The 23,189-nt window shown below is 49.7% G+C and overlaps 1 protein-coding gene across 2 annotated transcripts in view; it reads left to right on the forward strand.

Annotated features, from left to right (window-relative positions):
- Positions 1–19,967, forward strand: part of HIP1 (huntingtin interacting protein 1) — a 131,772-nt gene extending 111,805 nt beyond the window's left edge. For both annotated transcript variants that reach the window (XM_069089468.1, XM_069089470.1), the window contains exons 18-31: positions 1,166–1,309; positions 2,067–2,202; positions 4,052–4,138; positions 4,256–4,363; positions 4,482–4,618; positions 7,679–7,789; positions 8,377–8,435; positions 9,175–9,268; positions 11,018–11,118; positions 11,413–11,518; positions 12,329–12,452; positions 13,113–13,174; positions 15,031–15,139; positions 16,055–19,967. In XM_069089468.1, coding sequence (XP_068945569.1) covers positions 1,166–1,309; positions 2,067–2,202; positions 4,052–4,138; positions 4,256–4,363; positions 4,482–4,618; positions 7,679–7,789; positions 8,377–8,435; positions 9,175–9,268; positions 11,018–11,118; positions 11,413–11,518; positions 12,329–12,452; positions 13,113–13,174; positions 15,031–15,139; positions 16,055–16,107 — 1,431 coding nt within the window. In that variant the 3' untranslated portion in view covers positions 16,108–19,967. The remainder of the gene's footprint in view (positions 1–1,165; positions 1,310–2,066; positions 2,203–4,051; positions 4,139–4,255; positions 4,364–4,481; positions 4,619–7,678; positions 7,790–8,376; positions 8,436–9,174; positions 9,269–11,017; positions 11,119–11,412; positions 11,519–12,328; positions 12,453–13,112; positions 13,175–15,030; positions 15,140–16,054) is intronic.
- The last annotated feature ends 3,222 nt before the right edge of the window (positions 19,968–23,189 follow it).

The following is a 23,189-nucleotide window of genomic DNA, read 5'->3' on the forward strand; positions in this document are numbered from 1 at the left end:
TAGCTCAGTGTCCCCCAGGCTACTCTAAAGTGTCAGAGAATCTACTGACCCACCCTGGGAGGGGAAGGTGGTTGGCAGAAGCTCCCCACCCGATGAAATTAGGAATTTGGCCCAAAAATTCTCTGGGCATCAGTTCTCCCTCATGTCCTTGGGCAGCCAGGTGGAAAAGTGGATGGAGTCAGGAAATCATGCCTCTGACCCATCCTGGCTGGGGGACCCCAGACAAAGCCATTCACCTCCCAGGCTCAGGTTTTCATCTGTAAAATGATAACGATAGTGCCTTCCTTCCAGGGCTGTCATTAGGAACCAATAAGATAAAAGTGCTTTGGGGCAGCTAGGTGGCACAGTGAATAGAGCACCAGCCCTGGAGTTAGGAGGACCTGAGTTCAAATTTGGCCTCAGATACTTAACACTTACTAGCCATGTGACCTTGGGCAAGTCACTTAACCCCAATTGCCCTGCCCTCTCCCCTCCAGAAAAAAAAAGATAAAAGTGCTTTGCAGAACTTAGAGCAGCATGTCAACGTTGAGTGTGATTATGAACCCGTCCTAGAGAGCTGGGTCAGAGAGATTTAAGCTATTACCCTTGCTACTCTCTTCTCCCTGAAATTCAACTAATGTTCCCTAAGAAGATCCTTGGGTCATGCATTCATTGTCCACTGGGTGCATTATCTGTGCAAAATGCCAAGCTCACCTCACACACACCTGGGCTGCTTTAGTGAGTTATCCTTCTGGGGACCCTCAGGAAATAGGAATAACAGGTTAAAGGAAGTGCAACTTATCGTGCCCTGGACCAGGAGGGCAGATTTGGATCCTACAAGAGGGAGCAGCTTAACATTCCCACCTGAGACACTTACTCCTCTGAGCCTGTTTGCTAATCTGTGAAATCGGGATAACAGTATTTTGCCCAGTGCATCTTACTGGATTGTTGTTGGGGAACCTCAGGGTACTTTGTGGGGTGGTGGAGGGGTGGAATGGATAGAGAGCAGGCCTGAGTCCTGGCTCTGATGTGTCCTCTGAGTGCCCCAGGCCATGCTCCCCTAAGACTAAGGGCAGTAGGACTTTACTGGTGAAATCACAGAAAAGTTAAAAAAAAATAAAAACATCATGTCAGTGTGAGCTGTGAATGTTCTGTTTTCCCTCTCCTCACGTGGCTTCATCTTCAGTCAGAGGCAAAGTGGAACCTGCAGTTTGAAGGCCTAGAGAGAGAGCGAACCAGCTTGGCAAGAATAGTGTCTGAGAGGTATGAAGAAATCTCATCCCTTCGGAACCGACTGGAGCAAACGCAGTCAGAGTTAACCAATGCACAGGCAAGTGGAGAGGCAGACCTTGGGGGCCCGAATCACAGCTCAGAAATCCAGGGGCTTGGAGAGGCCCATCTGGCTCTACCTGAGGGCAGCAATGAGACAGAGAGGAAGGGAGAAGGCTAAGGCTCCCCAGGCCTTTCCTGTGGGTCTGTCTCAGCTGGCCTGCCAGAGCCAGCCCGTAGGAGAAATATCATTGACACATGGGAATGACCTTACAAACCTGCCATCATACAACATGTCTAATGCAGGGCATGGATATGCTATGAATTATATCCACGGTAGGAAGGCATGGGTTGCAATTGCCTACCCCACACACTCTCCCAGCCCTTCTTATGATCAGTGAGACATGTGTGCCATGGTTAGAGACTGATGGTCGAAAGATGGGGATGGAGGACGAAGTGTGTTAAGTGGGGCCTTTTGTAGAAAGCTTAGCTTCCCTGTGTGGTGCTAAGCCAAGGACACAGGGACCAGCTTCATGACCTCAGTCTCCTTGGCACTGAACTTTCTAGCCCAATGAACAGCACAGCACCAAAGCAGAACAAATGAGAGGGAGGCATGAGTGCTCCAGGGTGAAACACATCAGTTCTGGAGCCAAACTTTGCCCCCAGTGCTCTAGGCCTCAGTTTCCCTCATCTGTAAAATAAGGGGATTGGACTCGATGGTCCCTAAGGTCCTTCCCATTTCTAGGGCTATGATTCTACAGTGCCTTGGGCATGCCCCCCTCCAGGGCCACAACAGCCTCTCTTTGATTCACTGGCAGGAATCTATGCGTCAGGTCGCAAAGGACCAGCGGAAGTCATTTCTCCTGGAAACAGGGCAAGAAGCTGAGAAGATGGTGAAGGATGCACTGAGCCAGTTGGAGGACCCCATTCTCATCAGCTGTAGTGGGTCTGCAGGTACCTCCCGTCCCCAGTCACCAGCCTCTCCCTAAGCTTGAGTGCACCCATTAGCTCCAAATCCCATCAGCCAGGCTACACACACCTCTGCTGGTCATTCTGTAGCGACGAGGGATGGGCCCAGGACACAGGGAGCTCCCTCCCCAACAAGAAAGATGTGGTCCCTACTGCTGAGAAGTTTGTGCACAAAACTGGGTCTTCTCAAAAGGGAGCTTAGGCTTTCATCGGCGGCAAGCTAGAACAGTATGCCCTAAGCATAGTCACCCAGACAAAGGAATCTGATCATCCAGGAACCCCCAGCAGAGAAAGGAAACTGGGGTTCAGTTCAGAGGGCTGGTTTCTTCATGATGAGTGTGATCACAATTCCCACAGAGTGGATATGTCCACGCGAAGGGAATGCCAAGTGACAGCATGACCCCAAGGTAGGTGTGGCTAGGCCAGAGAGGCTTCCTGGAGGAGAGGGGCTGCTTTCCAAAGGAGATGATGAGTGTGACTTTTTGTAGAGGAGAGGAGCGGTCACTGGGGACCAGAGAGGCAGACGTCAGTAGTCTCTTGGCATGAGGAGCCATTCTGGGGAGTCACAAAGCATGAAGCTAGAGAAGTGGCAAGGAAAAGAGTGGGGTGCAGACAAAGGACATCTGTGATGGGTGGAGGACTTCCTGTCTTTTTTATAACAGGCAATGGATCTTATGGCCTTTTGAAAAAAATATTTGAAAAAACAACACGAATGAAAATTTATGTACAAACTGAGCCAAGCAATTGCTTAAAAAAAAATGCAAAACACAGAACAGGTGTGATCAGCTGGGGATGGCCTCCCCCAAAATTCTGAGTGGGATTTGAATGAGAGCCAAGGACGTGGGCCACCAAAGCAGCCAGTGTAATGATGGCTAGGGCACTGGCCTGGGAGTCAGGAAGACCTGACTTTGACTCTGGCGTGAGACACTGACTAGCTGTGTGACCCTGGGCAAGTCACCTACCTCCTAGCCTTAGTGCCCATATCTGTAACAAAGGGATAAGAATAGCATCAATTTCATAAGGCTGTGGAGGGAGCCAAACAAGGTAATGCGCAGACTCAAAGCAGTCTGTAAAAAACTATTGATATAGTTGCATTCTGTTGTGGATTTTTGTGCACTATTGATAGATATTGATTATTATTATTATTATTATCATTATTATTACTGAGATGAAGAGGAAGAGTGTTTGGTGTGGAAGCAATGGCCCAGGTAAAGGCGCACTGGCTGGGAGCCGATTAGCTTGTGGGGGGCCTCCCCATGGAGTCGGGGTGACCACTGCTTAGGTATTTAAAGTGGAGTGGACAAGGTGGCCCTCGACTGAGGCCCCTTCCAGCTCCAAGTCCATGATTCTGAGTGGAATGATCTCACCAAGACTTGGAGGGGGGTGAGATACAGACATCACGGGGTGATCCTTCCACAGAGTTTGGCTTTTACCCAAAGGGCAGTAGGAGGAGAGGCAGGATCTGTGTTTAGGGTGAGCAGAGGGACCAGCCCATCAGGCCAGAAAGCCTTTCTTCAATTGGTCTCTTCCTTGCTACCACCAGAGAGGGAGAATGGTGCCGTGAACAGACCTCTGCTACTTCCTACCTATGTGGCCTTGAGAAGGTCACTTCACCTCTGTGGGCCTCAGTTTCCTTTTACATAAAACAAAGGGGGCTGCATTAATAGCTCTAGAGTCCTTCTTGGATCCTTTCTGGATCCTAGGTCCTAGAGGCCTGAATGCACCCAAGAGGCATTACCCTGCTCTCGGTGTTTGGGGAGCAGAGGCGTGTAGGTCACCTGGCTTCACTGCATTCCGGATACAGGAATTCCTCACCCTGGCTTTTGTCTTCCAGATCACCTCCTTTTTAAGACCAATTCTGTTTCAAAATGCATTGACCAAGTGGAGGAGGCCCAGAACCAGTACCTGACCTCTTCAGATGGTGAGATGTGGGCAAGGGACTCATTCTGACTACAGGGAAAGCCTGGGCACTTCCAGAGGCCTCTGAGGGTCTCCAAGGGAGGGAAAGGCTTTGGTGAAGGCTGAATTTGCCTTCCAGATGTCAGTGGACTGGCGCGATCCATGACCCTCTTGGCTCACCTGGTCAGTGACACCATCCTCCAGGGCAGTGCCACGTGCCTAACGACCTCCTTAGAGCCTGCAGAAAGTGAGTAGTGCGGGCCGGGCCAGGAAGGACAGATGGTGCCAGCCCTGCTTTGGGCCTGTGCTCCACATCAGAGGGAGTGGCACCCCCGTCACCACCCTGTGTTTCCTTGAATCCACAGTGCTAACAGATGCCTGTAAGGAGTATGGCAGGGAAGCCCTGCTCTATCTGTCTGCTCTGAAGGAAGAGGACAGTCTGGAGACTGCTAATAGCACAGCCATGAGGAGCTGCCTCAGCAAGATCACAGCCATTGGCGAGGTACCATCAGAATAACCATCGTGCTGGGGGCAGCTAGGTGGTACAGCGAATAGAGGGGGGTGAGATACAGACATCACGGGGTGATCTTTCCACAGAGTGTGGCTTTTACCCAAAGGGCAGGAGGAGGAGAGGCAGGATCTGTGTGACCTGAGTTCAAATCCGGCCTCAGACACTTAACACAAAAACTAGCGGTGTGACCTTGGGCAAGTCACTTAACTCCAATTGCCCTCCACAAAGAAAAAAAAAATTAACCATCGTGGTTAGGGTCCGAGATAAAGATGTAGGAGGGTTTGAGGCAGGCTCCTCCTGAAGCCCAGAAGATGTTCTGGGTAAACCTCAGTCTCCATCCATTCAGTGCATATTTATCAAACATCTCTCACATGCCAAAATTGTGGAAATGCCAAAGAAATGCACAACACATGCCCTGCCTTCCAGGGCTGCACTGTCTGGGGGAGGTGATGTCAGATGCACGCAGGACACAGAGCAGAGCGTTTGTGGGACTCAGGGCCCCGGCTCTGGCACTATCTTTCTGTGTGTCCCTCCAAAGCCGCCCTCAGCTTGCATTAGCAGGAGGAGCATCAGCTCATTCATGAATTCACTCAGCAGCATTTATTAAGCCCCTGTGGTGAGCACAGCGCTGTCTTAGACTTTGGGGCTGCAGAGACCAAAAAAAAACCAGCCCCTGCACCCAAAGACTTTTCTTGCTACTTTGTCCATGAACTTCATTTTAAAAAATATTTCAATAACTGTATTTATATTGAGATACTTGGTTTTCTTTGTCATACTTTGTGTTTATTTGATGCATTTAAAAACGTGATTCTGAGAAAGGTGCTACCAGCATCAGGGGGAGGTCGCTGTGTGCAAACAAGCTGGATAGAGAATCAAAGAGGACAGACGGAGGGCTGAAGGCTGTAGCGTTAAAGGTGATCAGGAGATGTTTCTTGCAGAAAATGGGATTTTAACTGAGTTCTGAAGGAAGCCAAGAGATGGAGATGAGAAAGAACAGTCCAGGCAGGAAGGACAGCCAGTGAGAAAGCCTGGAGGTGGGAGGTGGAGGGTCTTGTTTCAGGGACAGAAAGGAGGCTGGTGTCACTGGATGGCAGAGGGCATGGGGAACTAAGGTGTGACAAGCCTGTGATGGCGGCAGGGGGCGGGGAAGTTAGGAAGGACTTTAAAAGCCAGATGGAGGATTTTGTTTTTGATCTTGGGGGTAATGGCCACTGGAGTCAGCTGAAGAAAGTGATGTGGTAAGTCCTGTGCTTTGTTTTAGGATTAATCTGATGATTAATTAGCTGATTGAAGGGTCGGCTGGAGTGGGGAGAGACCCACTCACTCACGACAATCACTAGAAAGCGATTGTGTGAAGGGATGAGGGGCTGCCCTGCCAGGGCAGGGTGGTGGCCATAGAAGAGGAGAGGGGGCATTTAGGACAGAAGTTACAAAGGTAGAATTAACAGGACTGATTGACTGGATGTGGGAGGAGGGAGGAGAAAGAGGAGTGAGAAAGGGAGGGGACTCAAAGGTGAACAGCCAGGTTGTGAGCTCAGGTGATTGGGAGGAGAATAGACGAACCACTGTAAGAGGGAAGTTGGGAAGATAATAGGGTTGGGGTGGGGGGGGGAAGGAGATCATCAAGGGATCAGTTTTGGATGTGTTGAGCTGAAGATGTCTACAAGTCAAGGTATCCAATGGGCAGCTGGAGATGCAAACCTGGAAGTCAGAAGAAAGGTCAGGGCTGGATAAGCAGAGATAACTGAATCCATGAGAGCTGACAGGATGACCAAGAGAAATAGGATAAAGGGAGAGGAGAAGAGAGCCTGGGAGGACACCCACAGTTAGCAGGCTCAGCCTGGACAAAGATCCATCAAGGAGACGTCGGGTAGGGAGAAGCAGGAAGAACCTAGAGGGCGATTAGCAGTGGCCAAGGCCGAGGGGTCAAGAGGAATGGGAAGTGAGATCAGGCCCTTTGATTTGGTCATCAAGAGCTGGTTAGCAGCTTTGGGGAGATCCGTTTCAGCTGGATGATGAGTTCTTGTGGCTCATCAGACTGCAGCAGCTAAGGAGACAGTGGGAGGAAAGGAAGCCCAAGCCCCTTCTGGAGCAGTTTGGCCAAGGGAAGGGGGACTGACCCATCACCACAGCAGGGATGGACAGCTCAGGTGAAAGCTTCTTGAGAATGGGGGAGCCATGGGCATGTTTGCAGGAGGAAGAGAGTCAAGTAAAGAGGAGGGAGGCGGGGCGGCCAGGTAACACAGCAAGTAAGAGTACCGGCCCCAGAGTTGGGATGACCTGGGATCGAATCTGGGCTCAGACACTTAGCACCCACCCAGAAACACCTAGCCATGTAACCTTGAGCAAGTTACTTAACCCCAATTGCTTTAAAAAAAAAAAAGAGGAGGGAGGCCAGAGATGCCAATTCGATGGACACAGTGGCCCCAGGATCAGAGCACCCCACTTCTGACAGCTAACACCTTTATGATCTTGGACAAGTAATTTCCCATTCCTGGGCTTCATCTTCCTTACGTGAAAGGTCTTTTTACTGGAAAATGGGATTTGTGTTGAAGAAGAGTTTAAGTAATATCAATAATAATTGTTATTGTTATACTAGCTAACATTTACATATTCTTCACATTACTCCACACTATCTGCCTTACAAGCATTCCCAGGTCTCTCCCATCCTAAAAAAGGGACACCTGCCTTTGAAGAGATGCAAATTAATGGATGGATTAGAGTCAGATGAGATTAATAAAGTCAGTTCCTTGGAAGGGAGTTGAGTTTTGAGCTAGATTTGCAGGGTGGGATGTTCGAGGGCCCAAAGGCAGGAATAAGCCAGCTGTGTCAGGTTACACGTGGTTACCATGTCTGGCAGATAGAGGGGCAAGAACAGCATTTCAATTGGTGCCTGATAGAAGTGTATCTGTGAACATGACCATCCGTTGGCCTTCAGTCAAGCCTATGTGCACAGGAAGTGTCATAAGTCCCAGAGTCCCTCAAAGGGAGGTCTGCATGCCCAATAGGTTGGAGGAGGACTTTTCTTCAGCCTCTGTGCTTTGGTTCTAGGAGCTCAGACCCAGAGGCCTGGACATTAGGCAGGAGGAGCTGGGAGACTTGGTGGACAAGGAGATGGCCGCCACCTCAGCTGCTATTGAAACAGCCACAGCCAGGATAGAGGTAAGAGTCATCTACTGGAGGGGCCCAGGCTTCAGAGACAGAGTTCTTGCCCTATCAAGACCTGGGGTCTTGACCATTAGAGGAAAGTACCTGGGCTTCTAGGGCAAGAGCCTTAGCCAAACCAAGGCCAAGATTCCTTTAATTCCCTGTGGGCCAGAAAGGACACAGAAGTTGCCCAGGGGCAGCACACCCAGGAGAAGCCAGAATGTAGGTCATAAATGAGTCCTTTGGTGAAGAGGACAGGTTGCCCACTTGGCATGGATACCCAGAGGCCAACCTGCCCCTGTTGGCCTAGGCAATGGCACATGGCACTTCTTGCATCAGAGGTGGGTACTGCTTGTTGCAGGAGGAGCCTCCAGTCACTGGTGAGCAGCTATGCAGACAGCTGGACTGGATTTTCTTCCTGACGCTCCCAAGGGCTCAGGGCACCTTTAAGGAAGGGCCGTTCTGGGTCTGAGTTCCTCCTTGGCCACTCTCCACAGGACAGACACAGAGGCTTATGAAACAGTGTGCCCATGCACCCTTTCAGCACCCACCCTCCTTCCATGCTTTGAGTTAACCCCTTCTCTCTTCCTCTGTGTTAACAGGAAATGCTCAACAAGTCCCGAGCTGGAGACACAGGGGTCAAACTGGAGGTGAATGAAAGGTCAGTAGGACCAGTGCTCTGACACCAGGGCAGCCGGGGCAGCCCCCGCGCACGCTTGTTGGCAGATTTCTGTTTATGCTCACCTTGTTTTCCTGGCCTCCTTTCCAGAGGCAACCCTGGGCTCTCAGAAGCTGTTCAGCCCAGGGTCAGCTCAGGCAGGCAATGCACAGATGGCAGGCCTCAGAGTAGGGTCCCAATGATGGGCAGTCTCTTGTCTGAGGACCAGCCTAGCTAAGCTTAGAGGTTCGGTCAGTTTGGCCACAGAGGGGTAAACTTTTAAGCCCCAATGACTCTTGAAGATCATGAGCAAAGATAGTTTGTTGGGGGTTTTAATGGAGGTCATGCCAAGAAGAGTAAAAAACTCGATAGCCCTGAAAGATGGGAGCATCACTTTAGGTTCTTCCAGGTAGAGGCTGGGTCTATGTGGTCTCCCTGTGCAGTTAGTAGAGGCTTCCTTATGATACCGACCTTGACAGTGGGGGACAAATAGAAAAGAACATCCCACATGATCTCTGGCGGACCAGACTAACCCACCTTAATCTCAGTAGATATCCTGTGAGCCCACCTCCTTGGGAGGACTCATGATCAGGATGCCTTGCAGCCCCAGCTTTTCCTCAGAGGTCTTTCTCTAAAGTCCTTCCCAAAGAATCTGTTTCATTCCTAGCTCTGCATTCCCCCAAACCCTCTGGGCCTGGCTTCCCTGCCCAAGGGATATCCTGGGTGGGACTTTGTTTTGCAGGATCCTTGGCTCCTGCACCAGCCTAATGCAGGCTATTCAGGTCCTCATTGTCGCCTCCAAAGACCTTCAGAAGGAGATAGTGGAAAGCGGCCGGGTGAGTGTAACCATAGGCCAGCAGAAAGTGACAAGAGGCGCTGTCCATGGCTTCCTGAGCCCAACAGGACCCAGACCAGCCTGGCCTCAGCACAAAGACACTGTTAACACTCTTGACCATCCCCTCACTGGATACTTTCTCTGACCACTCCCCTTCCCAGTCTCCCAGGGTAGGCATCATTATCCCCAAAGCTCCACGTCCTGGGCCCTCTTCCCCTCCTCCTTCACTCTCTCGGTGATTTCATCAGTTCCAACAGATTTCCTTATCCTCTCTCTGCAGATCTATGTATCAAGCCCTCGTCTCTCTCTTGAACACTAATCTTACATCACCTTGCCTATCGGGCACTAAATGTCCTTTGAGCATCTCAAACTCAACATGTCCTGAACAGAACTCATTATGTTCACACATGCACCCCATTCTCATTCATGTTCCACCTCCAGATTTCTCTATTTCTGTTGGAAGCAGTCTCCCTCCAATCTGCCAGGTTCACAGCCTCAGAGCTATACCTCCCTCAGTCAGTTGCCAAACCTCGTTTCTATTCCACAACACATCTCCCATGTGTTCACCTCTCTCTACTCACCCAGCCACTATCATGGCTCAGAATCTCAGACCTTCTTCCCTAGATTATGGCAATAAACTCCTACATGGTCTCCTGCCTCCATCTTTCCCCTTTCCGATGCATCCTCCACTCCCTCAAGCAGAAGCCTGACCATGTCAGACCTCTTCTGAAGAACTTTCTGTGGCTCCCTATCACCCGTCTGAGGAATCCATCAAGTGCTCAGCCTGGTGTTTAAAGCCCTTCACAAACTGGCACCTGCATGCCACTCCCCTTCACATATACCATGTTCCAGCTAATTTGGCCTTTCTGATGTTTTCCAAACTACACACACTCCTGCCCCCATGACTGCACAAGCTGCCTGCCGTGCCCCGAATGTTCTCCCTCCTCATCTCCATCTCGAGATCACTAGCTCCCTGCAAAGCTCAGCTCATGGGCTATCTCCTCCTGGCTGACTTTCCTGAGATGTTAGTGCTCATTCTTCCCCCTCAAAGGATCAAAAACAGGCTGTCCCAAAAGTCATAGTGCTGTTTTAAGCACCTGAGTCCTGTGAGTGAGTGAAGCCTGTATAGACTTCTCTTTCTACTTGTTGTCACTTCTCCCCTCCCCCCACATCTCTACCTAAAATAGTCTCTTCTCCATCCATCAGTCTGAAAGGTGCTGCTGTCCTGGGGTGGGGAGGAGGAAGGTCTGGAGCTGCTCCTCAGGGGTTTGGCCTGGATTTGTCCCAAATTGCCAGAATATCAAGCGTTCCCAAATTAAAATGCAGCTTCTTTACAAAATGATCCACTCACTGTTGGGCATTATTGGCACAGTTATCAGTCAGGGATGTCTAAATTGTAAGCCACCCAAGACACAGGTTGGCTGATCTCATCACTGCCTCTGCTACGAGAACAAATAAAGGTTTGCTCCTTCCCGTCTCTTGGCAGACACCTCAGTGCAGAGCCGGGCCTGGAGGCAAGAAGACCCAGGTTCCAATCTAGCTCAGATGTTTACTAGTTGAGTGACCCTGGGCAAGTCACTTCACTTGTTTGCCTAAGGTTCCTCATCTGTAAAATGGAGATAATAAGGGGGGAGATAAAAAGGGCGGCCCTCCCCAGGGCCGTTGCCAGCATCCACTGAGATAATAGTTGTAAAGCTTAGCACAGGGCCTGGCACATGGCAGGTTTATTCTTATTCTTATTCTCCTCCAGGGTGCGGCCTCCCCCAAAGAGTTCTATGCCAAGAATTCTCGATGGACGGAAGGACTGATCTCAGCCTCCAAAGCTGTTGGCTGGGGAGCCACAGTCATGGTGTAAGTAGCCACCAGCCCCAGCATCCTCCAGTGCCCCAAGACTGCAGGAAGCCGGCCCCAAAATTTAAGAATTTTGTCTATTCTTAGACCCTGGGCCAAAGAGCTCGGTAAGCTACAAATGAGAGAGGGAGCCAAAGCTTTCTGCAGTGATCTAATGATAGATAGCATCTCTCTGGGAAGTGTTTGTTTTTTTCCCCCCCCCCCAGGCTTCAAGGCTAGGAATGGAGGGCCCAATAAGCCTGTGGGGGTACGAGCTGTAAGAGACAGACCTTCTCTTTCTTTCCTGCTCATCAGGGATGCTGCTGATCTGGTGTTTCAAGGGAAAGGGAAGTTTGAGGAGCTGATGGTGTGTTCCCGTGAAATTGCAGCCAGCACTGCCCAACTGGTGGCTGCTTCCAAGGTAGGATGCCCCAGGACACTGAAGAGCTTGGGCCAGTTAGCAGGGCTGTAGCTACCTTCTCTCCAGGTTTCCAGAATAGATGGTTTCTTTCTTCAGGATCCAGATGGGATTAATTCAGATATTCTGGTTTCTAAAGTCAAAGTTGCCCTATTCCCCGGGAGTCACTACACAGAGCTCTCCCCAGAAGGCTTGCTCCCTGCCAGGCTTGCAGCCCCAACCTGTCTTGACTCTCCCATGCCCTCACCTCTTGCCTCTTAGCACGGAGAAACTCCTCCCTATTCTCTATGTGCCCAACTGACTAGAGTTACTGCTCAGATTGAGGGACACTGGGTACAGAAAGCAGGCTTCCTGCCCTGTGTGACCCCAGCATGAGCACCACAGTCGGTGCCAGCCTTCTCTCAGGCATCAGCATGGTGCCCTTACCCAGAACTGATCCTTTGCTTAGCTCTGGGCTTTGCTGCCTGGTGTTTCCATTCCGCTTCTCACTGGCTGCTGCAGACTCACAGACTGGCCGGTTCCTGATCCCCAGGAGATTTCACTGCATACCTCACCGGTGCCTCAGCTGATTTCTACAGTTAGAACTTGTTGGCATAGTGTCAGCTGTTAAAGTCATGATGTGGAGAGAATCTACAGCCCCAAGGTCAGGATGGTTTTTCAGGAACAAGATGCAAGCCAAGAGTGATACTGTGGAGGGCAGCTTCTGCCAAGTGAGGCACTGATTTGCCCAGCCCTCAGAGGGCCAGAATGCCCACACCAACCTATTTCGGGCTGATTGCCATGTGAATCTGAATCCATTTTGGCTCCATCTAGGTGAAAGCTGACAAGGACAGCGCAAACCTGGCTCAACTGCGGCAGGCCTCTCGAGGCGTGAACCAGGCGACAGCAGAGGTGGTAGCATCAACCATGGCAGGGAAGTCACAGATTGAGGAGACAGGTAGTCGTCCCAAGTCTCCCCGAAGGAACTCATGTCTTGCCCGTCCTGCACAGCTCTCCTTGTATCTCCCTTTCCATTCCTTTGCCCCACTTCTGCCTAGATATTCATTCTCTTATGTTTCCTCTTCTCCTGCCCACATTCATCTTGCCCACAGGTTGGACCGCCAAGCTAGGCAGGTTGGCTTCATCACCACGAGGGCAAGTCACTGAGCAAAGTTCTCCTAGATTGTGGGTCACTGCTCTTCCTTTTTTTAAAATGGGGCTATAATTCCATTGGTTTAGGGGAAGGCTTCCCTACACCAAAGGAAATTGATACCTGCTTCACAACAGTATGCCCCTTAGAGAGTTGCCAGGGGCAGCACTGGAAGATTAAGTGAATTGCCTAGGGTCGCATGGCCAGGACGTCTCAGGGACATGACTTGAACCCAGATATTCCTGATTCTGAGGTCGTGTCCTTATCCCTTAAGCTGCACTGCCCACAGAAACTACAGAAAGCCCCTGGGCGAGCTCCCAGTCGGTCCCTGGCAGGGGCTGCCCTGGGCACTCTGGGCCTCCATCATCCCTGGGTTGCTTTCAAGGAGCGTGTTGGCACTGGTCATCCCTGTGGAGAGATTCGGCAGGGACAGTTTGTGACAAGGTCTTCTCGTTTCCATCATTCCAGAAAACATGGACTTCTCCAGTCTGACATTGACGCAGATCAAACGCCAAGAGATGGACTCCCAGGTACAGGTCTCACCCACCTCTGTGTTGTTGCCACAATGCCCTCCCCAAAGTCCCTCCAGGCCAGGGAAAGGCTGCTAAGAGAGCCTGTCGGGGGAAGAGCGGAGAGGGCATCCGCCGTCTAAATGTTAGGGAAGCAGAGAGAAATCCTGGTGCGGAGAGGACCAGGGAGGGGCAGAACCTTGACTGTGAGCCAGGAATGGACAGGGAGGTTAGACCTGCAGGATCTGGGGACACCCTGGGCTCCATAAGCTGCTCTCCTGGGCTGTATCCAGCAATAGTACTGATGTCTTTATAGCACGAGCTAAATGCTCTGCTTAAGAAAGTGACTACAAAGCAGGGATAGCAGTCACCTCGGCCTCTCAGTCCCACAGGACCATTCTTCCTGCTGTTTCAGGTGAGTTTATTTTGTGGAGAGAAGTAGAAGGGTTCCATGGCATCCTGCTCTGATGTCTGGCTGTGTCCTGGAGTGACACCGGCATCTCCAAGGGAATCTCAGGGGAACTCAAGCTCCAGCTGGTTCCACTGTATTAGAAAAGCTCTAGGCAACAAGAGGGTAGCTCAGTGGTGCCATAGTGGATACAGCACTGGTCCTGAAATCAAGAAGACTCATCTTCCTGAATTCGAATCTGGCCTCAGACACTCACTAGCTGTGTGACCCTGGGCAAGTCACCTAATTCTGTCTGCTTCCGTTTCCTCATCTGTAAAATGAGCTGGAGAAGGAAATGGCAAATAATTCCAGTATCTTTACCAAGAAAACCCGGGGGTTGTGAAGAGCCCAACACAGCTGAGATGCCTGAACAACCGTAAAGCAGCAAGAGGCTGTTCTCTTTGAGAACCAGCCCGGCCCAGCCTGGAGATGCTCCCTGCCAGGAGGCTGGCCCCTTGGTGCTGACTTCTGTGGCCACAGGGCCACCAGCTGTGCCGGCTGCCTAAGCTCCCAGGAAGGACAGGACGAGGAGCAAAGGCAAGGATGCTCCATCCTTGTCACTGGAAAGGGAAAGGCTCGTCTTCCTCCTGTGGCTTCCTTCGGTTCACAGAGCAGCCATGTCCTGTGGAGAATCACAGTTGGGGAGGCAGTGCTCTTGAAGGGTGAATGAAAGAGATGGTAACACAAGGGACCACAGAACTGGAAGGGCCTCACAGGCCACCCCCTCATTTTACAGATGAGGAAACTGAGGCCCAGGAAGGTAATAAGGGATCTCTGGTTCCAGAGTCAGTGGTGTTCCCACTGTACCACTCTCCTGCAAGAGGAGGAGGTCCTGAAACGAGGAGGCAGCCTAGTGCAGTGGCAAGAATGTTGACTTTGGGTTCAGAGGATCTGGGTTCAAATCCCAGCCCTGCCTGATTGCCTTTGTGATCTTCGACACATCCCTTCATCTCCCTGGGCCTCAGTGTCCTCATCTGTAAATTGAGGAGCATCATCAAGATAGCCTTTTAGTTTCTCTCAAGCTTTAGATCCTGCAAACTTATGAAAATAGCCAGTACTGTGGTGTTTTTTTGTTTGTTTTGTTTTGTTTTTTAGCAATTGGGGTTAAGTAACTTGCTCAAGGTTACACAGGCAGTTATTTCTGGGTGTGGTACTAAGTATCTGAGCCCAGATTCAAGCCCAGGTCTCCCGACTCTGGGGCCGGTGCTCTTACTCACTGCACCACCTGGCTGCCCCTATGGTGTTTGTTTTTAATGGAGGAATTCTGGCAGGGAAGAAGAATGAGAGTATTGAGTGAAATGGGCTTTTTGGAATTGGAAAGTGAAGGTAGTAGGCAGCAAAGAGGACTGGATGAAAAACTGAACAAGTCCAAATGAGTCTGTTCTCGAGTCAGTGATGAAGAAAAGCTCCATTTATTCCCCCCCCACAGGTAAAAGTGTTGGAATTGGAAAATCAGCTGGAGAAGGAGCGGCAGAAGCTGGGCTATCTGCGCAAGAAGCACTACGAGCTGGCCGGCGTCGCTGAAGGCTGGGAGGATGGTAAGTAGCCAAAGCAGAGCACAGGGTGGGGGCAGCAGAGCACAGGGGGCGCGGCAGAGCGAGGCCAAGCCTGCTGAGCCGCTCTCCCCACTCACATGCGCTCTGGCTCACTGAGAAGCACAGGCCAGAGCTCAGGCTAGCAGGAAGACAGAGCAGAGTCCTGGAGCCAGGCCGTGACCAGCCAAGCTGCGATCACCCCCGAAGGCTTTGGGCCTGCTCTGCCTTGTCAGGGACCATGCGGTGCTGGTTGCCACTGGGGCCAAGGTGCCAGGCACTGTCAGTTTCTGTTGGGACAGCCTGAGTCTGGAGCCTGCAAACACACTGAGCCATCACTCCCTCCTGACTTTTTGGCCATCCTTCTCCCTGCGTGCCAGTACTGGTACCATGACTGCAGACATAATTTGCTTAAGAAAGCTTTAGGAGAGGGGCGGCCAGGTGGCTCAGCGAGTAAGAGCACCGGCTCCAGTGTTGGGACGACCTGGAGATCGAATCCCGGGCTCAGACACTCAGCACCACACCCAGAAATAACTGGCCGTGTAACCTTGAGCAAGTTACTTAACCCCAATTGCTTTAAAAAAAAAAAAAAAAGCTTTAGGAGAATAATCTAGTGAAAAAGAATTCTGGGCTTGGAGTCAGGAGAAACTTGGGCTCCAGTTCTGCCTGATACTTGTTAGGTGTGTGGCCCCAAATTCCATGAGCCTCAGTTCCCTCATCTGTAAAAGAGAGTTAACAGCACCCACAGTGACTTACTCCCAGGGTGTCCTGAGGGCTGGATGAGACTGTAAATGAAGCACTTTGAAAGCCTTAGTGCAGGGCTTCTGAAACTTTCCACTTATGACCCCTGCAGCACTTCTTAAAGTACCATGTGAATGTCCTGCTGTGTTGTTTATGACCATTTTTTTAATTGTTTTTTAGAATCTGGAGTGTCTCCATCTGCTGGGCCAGAAGCCACGTCAGAGAAGGACTAGAGCCCAGGCCACAGCCCAGTCGCCAGACTGTAAACCCTTCTAACTCGTCTTCGTGCTTGTTGTGTGGCCGCTCCACTGCCCACCTGCCCGTGCTGCAGATTCACCGCCTCCCCGAGGGTTAGCTGGATGGAGCCTTCCACAGAGCCCCCACCCCCTGGGCCTGCACTTTGATGTGAAGCACACCGAGTCTACCCTCTTCCAACCAACTGCTTGAGATGCTGGCAGGCCTTTGCTAGCCATTCCGGCCCCCAGGGAGCTGAGAGCTGCTGGGAAGGGAGCTTGTGGTGGACGTGTCTCAGCCACATGACTCACTTCATCTCCCTGCTCATTTGTTTGCCCAGGGTTGGGGGGCTGGCTCTGCTGGGAGGACACAAGCAACAGACTCCATCAGTACCCTTTCCCTTTTCTTCTCAGTCTTTTCTGTTTCATCATTTGCACAAACTGGGGAGCATCTGAGGCGGATCCCAAGCTGAGACGCTCTCCAAGGTCTTTCCACAGAGAAAAGGTCCTCACTGAGAAGGCCAGGGCAGTCCATCCCCCTCCTGGGCAGTCTCGTGGATTCCCCACTGCTTCTTAGGGTGGCCGGTTTCTTGTTTTGTTTTTGGAAAGTCAATTCCTATAGCCAACTTTCCTCAAGGGAGCCCCTCTGGAGCTCTTAGGACACAAATGGGTCCCAGTACCATCATGGTTAAACAGTTAATGGTGCTGCTCAGGCTTTGCCCTTGGTGCTCCCCATCTGCCCTGTCGCTGGAGAGCGGAACAGTCATTTCCACTTCCTGGAAGGGAATAGCTTCCTCCTAAGGGGAAGGCAGGTCGAGTGCCTTGTGTTACTGTAGCTGGATCCCAGCTGACCCCCACAATTCACCTCCACAAGTGTGGGGATCACAGAAGAGCGGGGAGGGAAGTCCAGCCCAGGTCCTCGGGAAATCATCGTGGCAACAAGTCATGATCAGGCTCCAGAAGCCCTGTGGTGCCCTTCTCGGATGGGTGTGCTCTCTGCAGCAAGTCCTTCCCTAGACATTACTCTCCATGCCTGACCAGGTACCAGGAGGAGGAGATGAGGGAAATCTCATAGCTTTCTCCAAGTGATCAACCTTGTCATCTACCTGAACTGAAGGTGGGTGGTGACCTTTTCCAGCTAATTCAGAAGCCTTGGTCAGAGAGGATCAAGCAAGCCATCCCCCAAAAGGGTAGAGGCTACTGTCTGGTGTCCCATCTCCCCCAGTCACTCTCACAGTGCCCTGTGCCATTTATAACTAAGTGGCCACAAACACCCTATGAAGAAATGTTTCGAGCAATCGGTGTTGGAGGTGACTGCATCTGACCACTGCTCCTCGCCCAACAAACTACATGAACATGAAAGAAAAAGGCAAGGGCACCATCTTTGGACTCCTCCCCTCAGAACATCTGGTTAATTGTCCAAAAATGGAGAGAAAAGGCAGTTGAGTACCAATTCCCTCATCCCTTCCTTCAACAAAGGCCGCTGACCATACCTTCTCTCTCCTCAGGATGGGTCAATGTGGCAGACATTAGTAACCCCAAACAGAGAGTTGGACAGTGGCAAACACTTCTACCCAAGTAGACTCCGCGACCCAAAATCTAAATGACTCTTGGATCCTGGTAGTAGCAGCCAAGAAGCTTCCACTACAACCCAGGCCAGAGGAATGTACTAAGCCACATCATGGTACAGCTTGGAAATCCTGTTCAATCACTGTGAATCAATGGAATAGGGAAGCCAGAGGGACAACTTCTGTGGTGGTTCCTCTGTGTATTTTAAAAGTGGGGATATTTTTGAAATGAGGAACTCAGTCACCGTACCAGAAGGACCATGAGAACACAGTTCAAGGAGTCAGCCATGAAAATGAAGCAAACAATTAGTACCTTTGTGCTTGACATCATCCCACTCCAAAGACTTGAAGAGATCACGCGCTTTGTCACTGGGCCAAGTGTATAGGGTAGGATTTCACCAAGTGCTTTGTCTTCATTTCAGTGCCCCTCAAAGGTATTAGATCCCAACTCTCATGCTTTCTTTTAATAGAAGCAACAGAGAGAATGGCTTTGGACAAGGCTAACTCCATAGATTGAAGGCCGTTCCTCTAAAAATTAACTAAGATCACTTTAAAAGCTCCTATGAATTTTGCTGAATAGTAGTGGTGATTACATGGAGGTGCTAGTTTATATAGTTAGGCTCACTTGGATTCACACTAGGGAAGTACCTTGTGAGATGTGCACATTTAGATATCTCCACTTGAAATGTTCAGATGAACTATTTGGGCCTAACCTGTGGTAGAGGCTTCCAAGCTCATATCGGTCTGGTCAGACACAGGCAGACACACTGTACCTTGATCCCAACATAGTGATGTCATTTTGGTCCTCTCTGAGAAGGAAGGACAACAGCCAACCCAGGGAGTCTGGTTTAAAGCTGTTTTCTAAAAGCCCCAAGCAAAGGGATGTCAGCCAGGGTAGAATGTCAGGCATCCTGCTCGCTCGATAAATGGCGTGTGAGCACCCAGGGGATACTTTGATCAGAATCTCTGAAGACTTGTGGCAGAGTGAACTTCATTGGCTGTGACTAAACTGCTGACCATGGTTAGCTGAACAAGGTTCTGTGAGCTTCTCTTGGGGAGGAGGGGGCAGGGGGGAATTCACCAGTCTGATCAGGCTAGTGACTGAGTCGAGTACGTTAGGACCTGCAGAGGGCGTGTGCACCCATGAAGAGGAAAGCACAAAGAGCCTCCTTCTGTAGCAGGGTGCAGTGCATCTGCTCTGTAATTACTTGTAAGCAAAGATAAACTTTCTCAGTTGAATTAGATGTTGATGGTTCTGCCCAGATTTCCCAATCTTCCACCTGAAACATGTAGTTAGGTCTGTGGCTTTAGAACCAAAGCTGGAGTGGCCACATGTCAACCCGAGCTTGACTTCTTGGAATTGTTTCAAGTGCCAAACTGAGCACTTGGCTTCAGAGGAATAACTCATATCAGCCATGCCCATTACCGTTGGCCTTTCCAACTCCCAGCCCAGAGAAACACTTATCTCCTGGCCAGCACCTAACACATGAGAGCCTAACATCTACCACCCTGCCCTGATCTTCACCATGCTTTGTTGCCATTACCTTTCCAAATCAATCAGAAAAACCTTGCTGCTGATAAAGCCTTTGGTCCCCACATTGGCCTTCTGGTGGAGGCCTCTCTGGCCCCGTTGTCTCCAACCCTCCTAATGCCCACACTGCCTGTTGCAGAGAGTGATATAACACTATGGGTCTGCCAGATTCTTTGTCTCTCACACAAACCCCAAATCTTTCCAGCTATTTGCTGAGGACTTCCATTATTTCCCAGGTCCAAACCACCACCCACTAATGTGGTACGCTGCCTTTCACCCAGGAGCCAAAGCAATACAGAAGATCTGTTGGTTACTGCTGGACCCAGTGCTGAGAGCAGTGTACCCACATGTCCATACCCACTGTCTTTCAGGTGACCCTTAACTACCTCAGGTTTGAAGGCCCTAGATTAAGCTGGTTACTACTCACAGGGACAAACCGAGGGGGTTCAGATAAATCTTGGTGATAACTCAATTTTTGTCTCGATCCTATAACTTTTTCTCATCTATTTTGGTTTTGGGGAGATGGGAATTTTTTTTTCCTTTTATTTTTTAACCTTTACTCAGATGTCCATTAGAAGTATTCCTGTAAATTAAGTTGGTTTATCACTCTGAGTGCCTACCTTCCCAGGGCAGGTGGCCACTGGCATTTGGTTTCTTTCCAACCAGATTTTTGATTATTATAGTATAAAGATCTTTCTTTGTATAATATGTTGTATGTGTGTTTTCAATTTTTAAAATAAATATTTCAACCCAGCAGGAAAGCATCTTCATCTTTTCCCCAGGGGGTAAGGATGGGCTAACTTTTGCCCAAGAGTAGTCCAGGAAATGATGACAGGGTCTTGACCAAGGATGGAGTACACCTAATTAGAGCTTCTAAATTTACAGTGGAGATGAAAGGAGAGCCCTGCTAACCTATATCTGCCCAGCTAGATACTGCAGAGAATAGCAGTTAAAATATAAAAGTGTTCATAGAAAGGACTTGTTAATGTTAATGGTGTCCAAGAAGAAAATGAGCAATAAAATCCCCGGTTTCCGATGTCTATATACAGATTCATGAATTTTGACTAACCAAAAAAGGTGATCTTAAAGATATCTTAAAGCCAGCAGGTCAATCTGATTTCACTGAGGCATCACTGAAATTTGGGAGGATAAAACCTGTGACTAAAATGTTCTACTAAAATTGGTCTACTTTGCTCAAAAGAAACAGGCTAGGTAAAGAAGGGAGAGCGGTAACATAGCATTGTATTTGGAAAGTCTATGATCCTATAGAGAGGAGGAAAGTGCTTTAGATGTGGGGCGAGGCCAAAGGAAGGTGAGAAGTAAGGTGGTTGTGGTAGCAGCCAACAAGCCAACCAGTCACAGGGAGAGAAAAGCGATTCACAAAACATCCCAATCACAGCATTAAGGTGTGCGGTGGATGTGATGGAGAATCCCAGCTGCCCCATATCTGATGGAGTTTTATTTCCACCAAAATCAGGGCAGCTCATAAATTCATGACTTGTCCTAAGGATGATTTCATTCTCCAAAAAGTGAGAGACTATGACAAGGAGAAGTGTGATTCTGAACCTAATTCTGACCCAGAAGGAAGACCCAATTGCTGAGGTAGAAATAATGCCCCACTGGAGGAAGTGATCCACTAAGATTTTGTGATCAATTAATCAATAAGCATTTATTAAGTACTTTCTGTGTGCTGAGTGTTGAGAACAGACATGCATTCTATTGAGGGAGACAGCGTGCAGACAAAAAAATTTCCCCCAAAAAACAAGGTAAATTGAATAAGTAAATGCATAACTACGTTTATATGAAACTTTAAAGGTTATAAAATACTTTCTTCACAACAGCCTTGTGAGGCAAGGAATGTAAGTATTATTGTATGTATGCCCACTTTATAAATGAGGAAGCAAGTTTCAAAAGATGAAGAGATTTTATAAGTTCACAGAGCCTGTATAAGGTCTTCTGACTCCCAGGCCTGTGCTCTCTCCCCCATAGCACAGCTGACCACTGCTGCTCAAGATGCCCCTACCCTTCTCAGTCTTCCAGCTGTATAATTGCCGTATTCCCCTCGATGACTCATGCTTCTTCAGCTTACATTTCCCATCGGTTACCAAACTCAGTCATTTCTCCCTTCATAGCCTTGGCCTTGGTATTCATCTTCCCAATGACTCCAACAGCCTGACCTTTCTTCCAACCCCAAGTCTCTCCTCTCTAGTCTATACTACACACGGCTGCTAAAGCAATATTCCTTAAGCACATAGCCGATCGTGTTTCTCCTCTCATTCAATCAGGTGGTTGAAGCGGTTCCTCTGTATCTTTCTGGATGAAATATAACCAGCTCTGTTCAGCTTTTTAAAATCTTTACAATTTGGCCCCAAACTATCTTTACATGACCCCAACCTCTCCTTCTAGCCTCAATGAACATTACTGGAAATCCAGAATAAGACCAAGCTGAGCTCTCCTTTATACCAGACCCTCCACCTTCATCTCCTGTCTTGGAGTCTTTGCACTGGGCATCCTTAATACCTAGAAGACACCCTCTCTTCACCTCTGCCTTACAGAATTCCTCCCTTCCTTCCAGGTACAAACTCACCTTGTCCACAAGGCCTTCTCTGATTCTCTCCCCCCACCCCCCAACTCATAGTTCTCTTTCTCCTAAATCCATTGTACTTCTTTGTACTGACACATGGTCCTTTTGTCCATAAGCTCCTTGGAAGGAGGAATCATTTCATTCCTTATGTTTTGTATCCCCAGTGTCTGTTACAGTGTAGGCATACAGTAGGCACATAATAGGAGCTTGTTAATTTGAAACAGACAATACATTAAGATAAAATTTAAAAACCAACTACTAAACACTAGAGGGGGAAATCAGGGCATTTAATTTGAAAGAAAGAGAAGGTGTGGGGGAAATAGTTTTATTTTGAATGTTCATTTCACACCAGGCTACATTCTATCATGCCTCAGAAAGCCCTTCATCCTGTGGAATGACTCCAGCCCTGTAATTCCCTAGCTCATACCTCCTAAGTTGACCTCTGCCTCTGGGCCCTCTCCTCTGTCTGGAGGGTAGAGAGCCTCCCAGAAGCCATGGAAGGAGCACCAGGCTGCATTCCTTTGGACTTTCTACTTCCCCCAATTTAATGCAAGCACTTCGTACTACAACTCGGTGGATCTCTGCTCTCCTCAGTTCTTTTTTTTTCCTGCCTTTTTTGGAGGGCAGTTGGGGTTAAGTGACTTGCCCAAGGCCACATGGCTAGTAAGTGTGAAGTGTCTGAGGCCAGATTTGAACTCAGGTCCTCCTGACTCCAGGGCCAGTGCTCTGTTCACTGTGCCACCTGGCCGCCTGAGCTCTCCTCAGTTCTGATGAGATCACAGTGATAGCAGATGGTGACCCCTCCGTGCCTAGTAGTCCTGTACATCTCTTTGCCTTCTGCACAAGCAGTGCACACATTGTGCTTGGGTGGGGCCTGGAGGTAGTGACGGTCTTCATGTTCTCCAGAAGATTAGGAGGATAGCAGGAGAAAACTTCGGATTATCTTTCTTTCCTCCTGTGCAATTCTCAGCACTTATCCTGTGTGTACAGCTGGGCAGCATTACATGCTTGTGTGTCCAACCCAGACCAGCACCTCTGGTGGGAGGGCTGCTCATCCACCCTGGGCGTCCGCCTGCCACCCAAGTCTCACCTGGGGCATGTGCAGCAGCCAGCCCCCAGTAAAACCATCTCAGCAAATGGGCTAAACCAGGTGCAGGGGAACTGACAGGCCTCCAACCTGCCAGCGAGTTAGGGGTACGTCTCCCCCAGCAGATAAAGACATCCCCCAGTGCAATGGGCCAATGAGAATGATTTGTTCCAACAGCCATGGAGGCATTTTAAGCACTTAGAGCTCAGTCAGGCATTGAAGATGCCAAGGTCATCTACTGCATCCTGGTCATCACCAGTTGTCCTGACTTTTGTCTTGCCACTGGACTTTAATGACTCTTGAAGAGAGAGT

This window comes from Petaurus breviceps, unplaced genomic scaffold (genome assembly GCF_028583685.1).
Source record: "Petaurus breviceps papuanus isolate PSGF00001 unplaced genomic scaffold, PetGlider_PUasm1.0 186, whole genome shotgun sequence".
NCBI classification, from domain to species: domain Eukaryota; kingdom Metazoa; phylum Chordata; class Mammalia; order Diprotodontia; family Petauridae; genus Petaurus; species Petaurus breviceps.